At 39.3% G+C, this 12,080-nt stretch overlaps 1 protein-coding gene and 1 long non-coding RNA gene across 4 annotated transcripts in view; one reads left to right on the plus strand and one right to left on the minus strand.

Moving 5' to 3' along the window:
- The window catches only part of LOC141731008 (uncharacterized), a 28,943-nt gene extending 22,760 nt beyond the window's left edge, over positions 1–6,183 (minus strand). Inside the window, exons 1-2 of the long non-coding RNA XR_012582869.1 lie at positions 6,080–6,183; positions 5,363–5,406 (exon numbers count right to left, since the gene is read on the minus strand). This is a non-coding gene — a long non-coding RNA (uncharacterized LOC141731008). The remainder of the gene's footprint in view (positions 1–5,362; positions 5,407–6,079) is intronic.
- The window catches only part of MYH11 (myosin heavy chain 11), a 54,291-nt gene that overhangs the window by 19,189 nt on the left and 23,022 nt on the right, over positions 1–12,080 (plus strand). For 2 of the 3 annotated variants that reach the window (XM_005487682.3, XM_005487685.3), the window contains exons 5-10: positions 5,393–5,495; positions 7,129–7,149; positions 9,036–9,128; positions 9,529–9,592; positions 10,816–10,914; positions 11,894–12,037. In XM_005487682.3, the coding sequence (XP_005487739.1) occupies positions 5,393–5,495; positions 7,129–7,149; positions 9,036–9,128; positions 9,529–9,592; positions 10,816–10,914; positions 11,894–12,037 (524 nt within the window). The remainder of the gene's footprint in view (positions 1–5,392; positions 5,496–7,128; positions 7,150–9,035; positions 9,129–9,528; positions 9,593–10,815; positions 10,915–11,893; positions 12,038–12,080) is intronic. The other variant, XM_014267509.3, reaches the window with a different exon arrangement.

A 12,080-nucleotide genomic window follows, 5' to 3' on the forward strand; every position in this document is an offset into this window, starting at 1 on the left:
GGTTGGAGTAATTGCTGTGTGTTGGATGTGCATCATAACCCATAGCTTAAAACTGTCCTAACACATCTTCTAAAGCAAAAAGACTGGCCAAGCTAAAGCCAATGTACACAACTTCAACCACTACTGGTTTAACATTCTTGATTGCCTTATTTGTGCAGAAAGAAGAAAGTTCACTTGGCTTGCAGCTTGGCAGCTGTCAAGTGGAAGCAATTTGCAGTATTTTATAGAATTGTTAGAAATTATAAGAAATTATCTTCTGGCCTAAAATATGTAACAATAACTGAAGACCTTATGGCATTGATCTGCCAGGATTTTTTTCTTGAAATAGCTACAGGCTTGAGCTTTCCAAGGCCTGGTACCTAAATTGTAAAAGAATAGCTGTAAGGATTCATATGGATCCTCTGAAATGCTCCTGGGACAAAGGCAGGGGAGCAGATCTGAGAACTGAGCCTGATTCTGTGTTTCTTACTATAAATATACCCATTCGCAGGACTTTACCCTCATTAAACCTATCCTAATGTGGTTAAGTACTGTTTGCATTCTTTTACAGTCCCTACATTTGTGTGACTAACCATGGTATGTTTAAAATCTCCATCTGTCTTCAATGCTCATGGGTTCCAGTGCTTCCTCAGAATTCCCTGCCTTCCCAGATTTCATTATTTCTCTGCATTTCATTAATAACCACACTCATACTGCCTTTGGCCTCCTCTCCTCTGTGCACACACATCCTTTTGCTGTTAGCTCTTTCCCATGGGTAGCATCACTGAACATCCTCTGGTGTCATTCCCTGCCTGTTGCTCTCTGGCCCTTTACACTCAGCCTCAAAATCCCACAAATCTTATCATGCACATTTACAGCACAAAAAACTTTATACCATGGCTATGTTTACTAATATATCTGTGGTTGCATTGTCGTACCATAGCACAATGTAGCATAACATATATAATATATACACAATGCATAATATTTTACTAAAGGGATGAAATATGAAATCTTACTCTTTTATGTGTCTGAAACTTAGGACAAGTAAGACTTTTCCACCCTTGTGTCTTGGTCTGTACTGTTCTGAGCAGCCTTCACTGCTCTGTCTGGCTGTAAGGATTTCCTGAATTCCTGCCTGTGCTTAGGCCTCCCCACTGTGCTCTCTCTCCTGTTTCACCTCTGAGCTGGCCACAGAATAGTCTGTACTCACTCTTAGTCCATACTGACCAGCACACAGATGTTGTTGAAGGAAAAGTCCCAAGAAATCTGTCCAGGTACTCAGAGACCTGAGCAAGCTCAGTGCATCAGCAATGACTTGACCTAGGCCATGGCCAGTGACCAGACTTGTGACTTTTCAAGCTTCTTCCATGATAGTAGAGGCACAAACCCTCAAATGAGACTTCTGGCCTCTTGTTTGATTTCTAAAGACACAAGTGGATTCTCCTGGAGTTTTCAAAATGTTTTTTACTAAAAACTAACCATGAGAGTTTCAACAATTTCCTCATAAACCTGTCTGATCTTGGGGTTATCATATTTTAGCCATTTTCTGGAAAGAGAAGGTAGAGTATTTTCTGGAAAGCAAATGTAGGCTTAGAGGACTGTACACAACTTTCAGTTTTTTAAAAAAGCTACCTTAAATGAAAGAGAAAATCTGATCAAAGTTCTGTGTGTTTGGGGTATTATGAAGCCCATGGAAACAAGTACTTGTGAAACACCTGTACCTATAATCAAGTACTTTTTCATTGCCTTTCTGGTTTTTAAAACTTGCATTCAGTTTGAGTAGCTTCTAAAAAAAAAACATGGAAGTAGCAAGGTCATAATTTGATATGGGAACAGACAAAATATTGAGTGGGGCAGTGCCCTGCCCTTTTCCCATTCTTCCCCTCTCTCTCTCTGGACAAACCCTCCAGAGCCTCCCCCAGCCACGGGATTCCAGCCCATTTCCTTCCCTGACGCGCATCAAGAAGAAAAATCACCCAGAACATCTCCAAACTGCAAAGCCCCATTAGTCAAGAGACTCCTCCACGAGAGAGCTGAACTCTTCTTTCCCAGCTCAGTAAATCTCCAAGGCTGGAGCTGGCAGTGGCTGCTGCTTGGCCCCTGTCCCACACAGATATCTGTGGAGCTCCAGCCCCAGGCAGAGCTGCTGACCCCGCTCTGAGTCCTTGGGGAATTGTTTTGTAAGTAAACCCATAGGATCAGTGGGCTGGCTTCTGAGAGAAGTCTCCAGTGGGGTACAGCTGGTCTGGGGCAAAGTTTTTCATCATGTTTGCACATCTCATACTGCAGGACAAAGGCTGCCAAGCCCTAATGTGATTTAGAGCACCTCGTTGAGTGCCCTGCGCACAGGGGCTTCCCACAGTGCCAGCACATTGGGATTAAGGGATGTGTGAACGGGCAATTCTTGTGGTTCATTGCTTACTGAACAAACGCTGAAAATAAATTCTGCTGTTGCTTTGCAGATGTTTCCAAAAGTGGAATTAAGCTAAGTCTCATATCATAATACTAACATGGAAAGCTTTCAAATTTTCAACAACAACAACAAAAGAAAATACACTTTTAAAACTCATTTTTCTCAGTTGTTCTCAAATGTACAAGTGTCCTAGTTACATTGCAGGCTCAACTCCAACAGTGGAGCCAACCTGCTAGTGTCACCTTGTTCTTCTTAGGAAACCTATTCTAGCTGGGATAATTTTCATTTAGGTGAAGGTAATGGAGTCATGGAGGATTTTGTAGCTAAAGAGGTACAAAAACTCTGTTATAGCTGAGCACTGTATATGTGAGTTTATGTGCTTCAAATCCCGTGCTGAGGTCCTAAAACAATGACTGGCAAGCAACAAGGGAAGGATAAGTTGAAGTTATACCCCACATTGTGAGAGTGGTATTTTTAAGAGAGCAACCTGTTAGTCTAATGGAGCCCTTTGGTCTGGGAAAGCCAAAGAGTTTCTTAGGAGGAAAACTTGCATAGGAAGTAGCTGAAGTACTACTGTTGGGCTGCTCAAAACTGTGCAACTTGCTTTTGATCTTCTTTTTTGCATTGGCCATCTGAGCTAGGTGCAAAGAACTGCAGGAAGAAAGACCCATCTTTAAAAATTCAGTCACTGAGTTCAAGAGAGAAAGCAGATTTTAAAACAGGTGGGATCTCTCATACCATCTCACAATGGAAGTTATTTCTACCCCCTCAGAAATGATAGTACTTCAAGGCAGAGGGAAAACCTGTTCTGGATGACCAATTCTGTTACAACTCAATAGCTCTAGGAAGCTGTCCACCTGTGAACTAAGATATTCACATGCTCTCCTCCTCTGGGTCTCCCTGGGTAAACTTATTGCTATTTAGAGGCATTGACCTGACCTAGCCATTCCTCCCCATTGGTACATTTACAAACATGGCATTTCATCACTGAGGGGAAATCAGACACCAAATGGCTGTGATACATCCTTCAGAGTTTCAGGGCTACTAATGTTAAATGGATACTTGTTTGTCAGACCTGTCTGTTGTCATGCACCTTTATGACTGATCTGATATGTTGAAAATATCAGCTAGAGACATTATTCTTCATTACTTATTGACCTTGGAGACTTTCCTCCTAATTAACCTAAAGCAGAGTTCTGTGTGTTTTCTATTTCACACTGAGGAACTTTTTTATTGTCTATTTCAAAAGAAAGTTAAAGCCTCAAAATCTGTCTGCAGAAAACAAGAAAGCCCTCAGCCTGCGCCGAAGCAAAGAGTTAAGGAGCATTACAGTTTGATGGGATAATTACAAGTAAAATGATGCCATATATGGTAATACTCACAGGGATTTAGGGAAAAGCCAAAAGATGGGCACTGTTGCCCTGGGAGAAAGGAAATGCAATGATGATGTGATGAACTACAAATAACCCTTAATAAAATGGAATAGTTCAAAGCCCAGGGTTTGTTTGAAGAAAGTTGTTTTGGTTGTTTTTTTTCCAAAGAAACAAAGATGTAAGGTAGATTTATTTGAAAAGTTTGTATGCATAGGTCTTCAAATTGGTGTGCTTGGTTTGGAATTGTTCCCAGGACACTTAATTCTTATCAATAAAACATAGAAATGTTTTAGCACTGAAGCCCAGACAGAGACGAATCCAATCTCTAAACTGTGCAAATTAACTCAGGTCTTGTGAAAAGGAATCTATTAATCTCACTTATTTGTGGTTGAAATGCTCAAAGCCAGAAGAAACAGTTCTTATCATGTTGTACCTCAGGCAGGAATTGGTTCTGGTCTTCTAAGGTTTATATCAATGTCATTCTGTATTGAAAGTTCTGTCCAACACTTCTCCATATTTTTATGTCCATTTATCACTGGTCCTTTAGTAGGGAAAATTAATTCCTGCATTTCCTAATTAGGAAAAGAAGCAGAACTGCAGTGGATTCAGCTAAACAGTTTCAGACTCAAAAAAGCTGATAAATATCTCTGGGATTTTTGAATGTATTCTTCTTTTATTATTCTAAAATATATTTTATTATAGATCCAAAGAAAAAGAGGTCCAACTTAGATTGTTGCCCTCCTAACAGCACCAGCTCAGTTGAAAGACCTCATTTGTTACATCCACACCCACTTTGACTGCAAAGCAGGACAGTATAATAATATTTTTGTGCATGTAATCATCAGAACCAGAGGTATCTGAAAGGCATAAGATGATGCAATGTAGAGGAAATTGGCTGGAAATTTCTATTGAGAAAAGACTCTGTCAACCTGTAGTTTGAAAACCATTCTTACTTTAGGAGAGGGTTTAAGGGTTGTTAATAAACTTAATCTGGAAGTCTTCCAAGAGAGAAAAAGTTACCACTGCCTTCCTGCTTAGCAAGGGACACTGCATGGCAGAGCTGGGGTGCCAGTTCTGCTGCTCAGACAAATCCCCACCATGTCCTCAGGGACACCTCAGGCAGTTCCATTCCTGCTCCCACTGAATTCAAGGAGCATCTCAATACAAAATTCAGATGAGGCAGGATCAAGTCAGAGACTTTAATGCCAGAGTTTCAGAAGAGAAAACCATTGTATTACTGCTGATGTTTTCTTTTACTGCTGTATCACATCATAGTTAATGTTGTATTTTTTGATCTTAAAATATAAGCAGACTCCCTGCCAACTCCACTTCTCATAAGTGTTCAGATGCTGCCAAAGCAAGATGAACTGCTCTTCAAAAATGCATCATGTTTTAGAATTCCCTTAAATGGCGCAATATGCACTCAAAATACTACGAGGACAGAGATATAACTCTGATAATGCATTCTTTGCAGGCTGAAGTCAGGTGCATTTGGGAGGTGCTGCTCTGGGATACATAAGAACCGAGCTGGGCAGGTTCCAGCCCTGTTTTTATACTCTATGTACATGGCAGAAGGACTCCACTGGTTACCTACCTTCTTTTGTGTTATTTTCTCTCCCCTCAGAGGTGAATCTGGTGCTGGCAAGACAGAGAACACCAAGAAGGTCATTCAGTACCTGGCTGTTGTCGCCTCATCACACAAGGGCAAGAAGGACACCAGTGTCACTGTAAGTGAGCTCCCCCATCCCCAGCTCTCCCCAGGCCTCTGGGGCTGTGCCTGGGTCACTCTGCAGCTCAGGGACTGGGGCTTGTCAAGCACTGGCATATTAAGTGTACACAATTACGTCACAGCCCTATGTTTATGGAAGAAAAAAATTGTTTGACATCATCTTAGGCATCAAATCAGAATGTACTGAGGGAGAACAGAAATATTCATAGTTTTCCATAGGCATAGCACCTATTTATATCCCAGTATGAAGGCCCTGAAGTCTGCAAGGGCTCAAGTCCTTGTTTTACCCTTGACCTCTGCCAGCTGAGAAGTTTGGGAAAGCCTGTAACAAACACATTGTCTAGCTGCATCACAGAAATGGATGCCAGCATTTAAACTTCCAAAGTTTTGATTGGATTTGTTAGTAAGTTTTCTTACCAACTAGCAAAGAGTCCCAGTATAAAACTTGTCTTTTTTTTTTACTGCTCTGTCAGAGGTAACAATTCTGAAAGGCACAATTTTTTCTAAGTGCTTTGTTCCTTCAAAATGTTAATAGTCTTGCCTGAGAGATTAAAGTTCATTTTCTTACTTTGAACCATATACCTGCTCAGTTCCTGGAGATCATTACCATGGGTGAGGCTCTCAGCTGTCTTTGCTCTTCTCAGTGATACAACTCCAGGTCCTACATAATTTCCAGCCTTTCGATTGTAACTCAAAATTTCTGCAAAAAAAAAAAAAGAAGCAATTCACTTTCATCACAAAACAGGCTTAATTCAGGACAACATTTCATTGTGTCACAAATACAAGATTGGGTACAAGATAAGTAATTAGTAGGGAAGTGGGAAATAATGTAAAATTCTCACAGCTGCCCCTGCCCATGTGTCAGCAGAGCACAAGGTGTGCAGTGCTCCCTCTTCCACCACAGATAATTGGGTTTTTATGTACAGTGGATTCTAATTAGGAGTAGGGGAGGGAGTAGATGTCCTTTGAGTAGTATTTTCTAGAAATCTGTGATTTAATTTAGTGGAAACAGTACAAGACTAATGTTTAATATTTAAAGTTTATGAAAAAGAAAAATAAAATCTTCCTATTGAGTCCCTGCTCAGTAGCTGAAGAAAATGAACTTGGGGTGCCAAGGCCATCCCTAACTGCAGACTGCTCTGGGGAATTATGTAAGCCTCAGGACCAAATGTGCTCTGAGACAGACCTGAAGGCAAATACCCATCAGAGAAGAGCTGAGAAAAAGTCTAATTTGTTCTATATCATGCTGACAAATAGTAATTCAATGATTGGGACTACTGACACTGCAATTTCAGTCATTAAAATATAATGAATAACAAAATGCACCAGAGAAGAACTAGAGATATGTCATAAAAATATTTGCCCTTGTCCGGTCCTGAGAGACTCACCTGGGACTGGGTCCAAATCCCATCTCTTTACTTCAGGATTTTTATTTTCTTCAGTTAATATGCTCCAAGTATGTTAATGGTATTTGTACCCTTGGTATGTCTGCAATAGATTGTTCATATCTGTATTCCTGGTTTATTTGCATGGAAACTGTACTGGTTATTTTAATACAGGAAAAACAATAAAAATATCCGTCTAATGGAAATTATACTGACACTTGTTTTATACCATGTTATTCAACACAGCAAGGTCCATCTTTTGCCTACGTGAGTAACTTAGACTGTTTGGTGTGTGTTTAAGGCACTGAGTGTAGATCTGCATGCTATTGTTGCACCCCAAAAATTTAAGAGAGATTTTGTTGAAATATGTTGTATGATATGATAAAAAGCAACAATAGCACCAAATGCTCTCACGAATCAACCCTAACTGTGTCAGGCCCCATGGTAAAGAATGGGGTCTGACACAGGCAGGGTCATCTTTCAAATATCACTCTCTTCTATATCTCTGTGTGTGTTCAAATTGCCATAGTTTGAATTCAATTTCCCACAATCCTGGAAGAGCCACTCAGCCTGAAATTTAACAGTGTGGTTTCTCAATGAAATACCCAAACGCTTTCTGTGCTTCAGGTTGAAGTTTTTAGGACTGTTGTGAAATAATTGCTAAACCTCACGGTGTTTGATTTGTTTGGCTGCATGCTTTCCATTTGTTATTGCTTGGAATTTTCCATTTCCATGTAACTGTTGAGAATTGTTCACCACCACAAGAGTTAGCATGTTCTCAGCTTGCTGCTGTGGCGTGTACCAGAGCGATTCCCACTGCAGCACCTGTCTGCAGGTGTGTTACAGGGCCCCCTCTCTGTGTGCCATACACATAGCAATGCTTTGGGAATACAGGCAGGTTTGCTGGCACATTCTTGGTGTTCCTGTGCCAGGCAAATGAGATTTATTTTCTTTCATGCAGTCTTTTTTGCCCCGTTCTGACTGCTGCCTCCTGTAGGCCCCTTAGTTAATTTGGTACTTCCTTTGACAATCTCTCTGAAAATAAAAATTATTTCATGGTTAGCATGGGCAGCTCTGTAGAGTCTGGTGGACTTACAGCTGCACGAAGTGCTGGAGCCAAAGTTTTATCCCCAGCTCTATGGCATAGTTCAGTTCTCAGCAGAAGCAGGTGGTGTCTGTCTCATTTTAACAGACAAGGTTCTATTGTAGATACCATAGATTCAAATGAAATACTGCCTTAATTTCTATTTAAAATTATTTAAATAATATCTTATTATCTACCAAGGACTTTTTCCTTTTCAGGGTGAGTTATTTGAAATAATTCATATTACTACAGAGTAATACTCAAAGAATAGTGTGGCAAAGTAAATGTGAATATAAGCGATCTCATAGGACAGAGTTGAATGAAAAGTTTTGACAAGCTATACACATATGCAAAGTATTTTTTCAACTTCATTGGTTTGCTTAGAAATAGGATTAGGTAAATATATAGAACTAAATGCATGCTTGTTTCATTGCATGATTTGTTTCCTTAGCAATTACTAACCACAATTAACAATATAATATGAAGATTGTGTGTTTGCATGCGAATTCATTATCCTAGTTTGAAATAAATCAATGCAATTCCATATTTAACCTACATAGCCTTGCATGGATCATTATTAATAGACCTGATAAAATCTGCTTTGTAGCTTTGTGCTGCATTACATTAAAATTATTCTCAGCAAGTTATTCTAATTACATTGTCATTTGCTAGCAAAGGGTCTCAATAAACTAACTTGGAAAAGACATGCTAGAGGTTCCTTTAAGAATATCCCTCTAAAAAATTACATTAAACTGGAAAAAATAATTGACATTGAATGACCCTTTTTTAAGGAAGGCCAGTCATGATGCTAAACAGATTAATAGAGTTTGATCGGTCATAGGCAACAAGGCTGGAAAAGGGTCGTGTATACAGGGAAGCAATTAATTACACAAATAGATAAATACAAAGCTTAATAGATAATGAAAACAAATCCACATTAAGTGCAGTATTCAACAAAAAAAAAATTAGAGACTTAAATTAGATTTCACCTTTCTCTGCCGTGTGCTAGTGTTAGTTTCAACTAAGTAATTACAAATTTTAGTGTTAACTGCTTCTGAATGAATTTTAGGGTGAGCTGGAAAAACAGCTTCTCCAGGCTAACCCTATTCTGGAAGCTTTTGGAAATGCCAAAACTGTGAAGAATGACAACTCCTCCAGATTTGTAAGTAGGAGAAATGCTGTGGTCTGTGGGTCCATGTGGGTCAACTTTAGCAGAGAGAGTTTCACAGATCCAACCCTGTTTCCTCACTGACCTTGTGGAAATCAAAGTGGAACAAAGATGTTGTCCTACCCCTGCTTCCAAAGCCTAGTCCAGTAGGGAGAGCCCCTTTCCCTCTAAGTGCCTGAACAGAATGTGGGGGGAATCTGTACAGAGGGAATATCAGAGAAGGTCACTTCCTTTCAGGCTGTTCCACAGGTCACCCCAGCAGGAGGGAGCCAAGCATGTTATTCCAGGGAGGGTGATGTACACATCTTATGGAACAGGCTAAATACTGGCTAATACTGGAAAACCTGGCACTTCCTGAGAGAACAGCCCAATTAAATCTTCTTTTCATTCACAGGGCAAATTCATCCGCATCAACTTCGACGTGACGGGCTACATTGTGGGAGCAAACATAGAGACTTGTATCCTTTGCAGTGACTGCCCAGGCTGCGAGGAAGGCACATAAACAAGCTCGCTGCATGTCTAAGAAAGGCAAACACTGCTGAGGCTGCTCTAAACAAAGACGGAGGGAAGTGGCCCTGTTTGTGCTGATATCAGCTTCTGTCCTGCTCTCAGTTTTGTTTCCAGGGCTGTTTTCTCAGCTATAGGAAAGGGAGCTATTCCCCAAATACAGCTTCAGGAACTGGACAGCCCATACCTAAGGCAGTGACAAGGGATGTTTTTGTGCCCAGAGGACTCGTCTTGCCAGGATGCTAAATACTAACTGCTGTGTCAAATGACACACCCAGAGCAGTGAGCTGTGTATCAATAATAACCTCAATGTATTTTTTCAGGGAAAGTGGACTGAGAAATTCAGCTCAGTCTGACCTCACTTGTCAGGCATGTTGCCTGTTCCCTTGGTATGTTTATGAGCTAGTATATTCTAATGAACACTTGAATTTGCAGGTGGTTTCCTCAGTGTTGCACTGCTCATCTTTGCATATAGAAAGAGCTTCTTGCTCCAATAAATGAGAAAAAATGATGCAGCTATAAAGAAGTACCTTATCCCTTAAGTGTAGCATCAAGCAACAAACAGTTTATCATTCTGTTCTTATTTTGACAACTGATCTTTAGAGAAAATCATTAACATTTTAACATTTTTGGTCTTAACGGAAGTTTTATCTACAGCACTTTAGCTTTTAAAGAATGAATCCCTGACTGGTATCGAAATACTTACATTATTGATAACTTCATTTTTATTAGCTTATAGTCACAAAAATGGTCCATAAATATAACTTGATTTTATTACTTTTATACCTACAAAACTCACCCCAAGAACTCTTTTTTTTGAGCAGCCCCCACCATATGTTGGAAGAATTATATTGGTCCTTCACTTTCAAAGTGGTATGAGTTATATTGTGACAATTAGTTTTAGATCTTGGATTTTAGAATAATTTAGGTCTGTTTTGCTTACTGCCATGATTACCAGCATTTACCCTGCAACAGCAAGTAGGAGATTGATCTGCTTATTGTGATAAGCATTATCCCAATACCAGAGCTCCTGCCACAGAATTAGACACATATTCATGTTAGACAAGTACATGGCAAATATTTCAGCAATGCTATTGATGGTTCTGAGGCTAATGGCACAATTAAGAAAGGACTGAATCACGTTATTGATTTTTTTAACACACTTTACAAACAGATTTACTTGAAAAATCCCGTGCAATTCGTCAGGCTAAAGATGAAAGAACATTTCACATCTTTTACTATTTGATTGCTGGAGCTTCTGAACAGATGAGAAGTAAGTTCCTTACTAATGATTCTCTTATCTCATTGAATAGTCTGAGCAATGGCTTGCCTAAGTATTTATCTTAATTTCTGTAATTACATGTCATTCAATCCTTACTATAAATAAATGCAATATAAATAGCTATGTATTTTAGCTAGACAAAATTTTCTCAAGCGAATTATAAGAAAGCCTCAATTCATGTCCACCTGTTTGAGGCAGGTTGTTTGTAGTTTACAAGATATTTTAATTTACAGGAGATGTAGACCCATTCAGATCCCATCCTGAATAATATCAAGAAGATAAATTGGGAAGAGTTATTAATTCCTTTAGAAAAAAAGAGATTGGGGGTTCCAACAAGAATATCAGCTCATAGTTTTAATATAAATTAAGAGAATGTTTTTGCCACAGCATGTTATTACATTGTGAAAGCCACAGCTTCAGATGTATTGGAACATGGTTCAAATATTACATATTTCCCTAAATCACTCTTTGCTAAAGAATGTACAAAGCAATGGGTTACTCTGTATTTCCCCTGGCTTTTATGTTCCTTACCTAAGAATCTGTTGTTGGCCATAGAATAGGGTTGAACAGTCTGTTAGTTTGGCCCACTTTGGTTGTTACCTTTTTCCATTTTTATTATTACAGGATATTAATCCCCACAGGGAGAGGCACAATTCTGAGTAGGTTACATATGGCACTCAATAAAAGCATTTTGGGAAGAATGGCTCAGATTTGAGTCCATAGGAAACAAAATTGCCCCAAAGTGCAGAGATGTTCTCCAGTCACTAATGGAAACTAGAAAATTAATGCCATCAAAACAGTTGTTAAATAGTTATTTTGAAAATATTTGACAAAACCCTAAACTCCTCATACAAGCAGATTTTTCCTTTGGTGATAATTTTGGGATTTTTTCTGTTGTTCCTTAGGAGAATTCATGAACCAAGAGCATTAAGTAAATGCTCTTAAATAAAGCTTTTCTTCTTCTTTTTAGATGATTTGTTGCTGGAAAACTTCAACAATTACACCTTTCTATCCAGTGGCTATGTGCCTATTCCTTCTCAACAAGATGATGAAATGTTCCAGGAGACCTTGGAAGCCATGAAAATTATGGGCTTTACTGATGAGGAGCAGACAGGTGAGAATTGTTGTCAACACTGTATTCAACATTTACATCTGCA

This window comes from Zonotrichia albicollis, chromosome 16, assembly GCF_047830755.1.
Source record: "Zonotrichia albicollis isolate bZonAlb1 chromosome 16, bZonAlb1.hap1, whole genome shotgun sequence".
Taxonomy (NCBI): domain Eukaryota; kingdom Metazoa; phylum Chordata; class Aves; order Passeriformes; family Passerellidae; genus Zonotrichia; species Zonotrichia albicollis.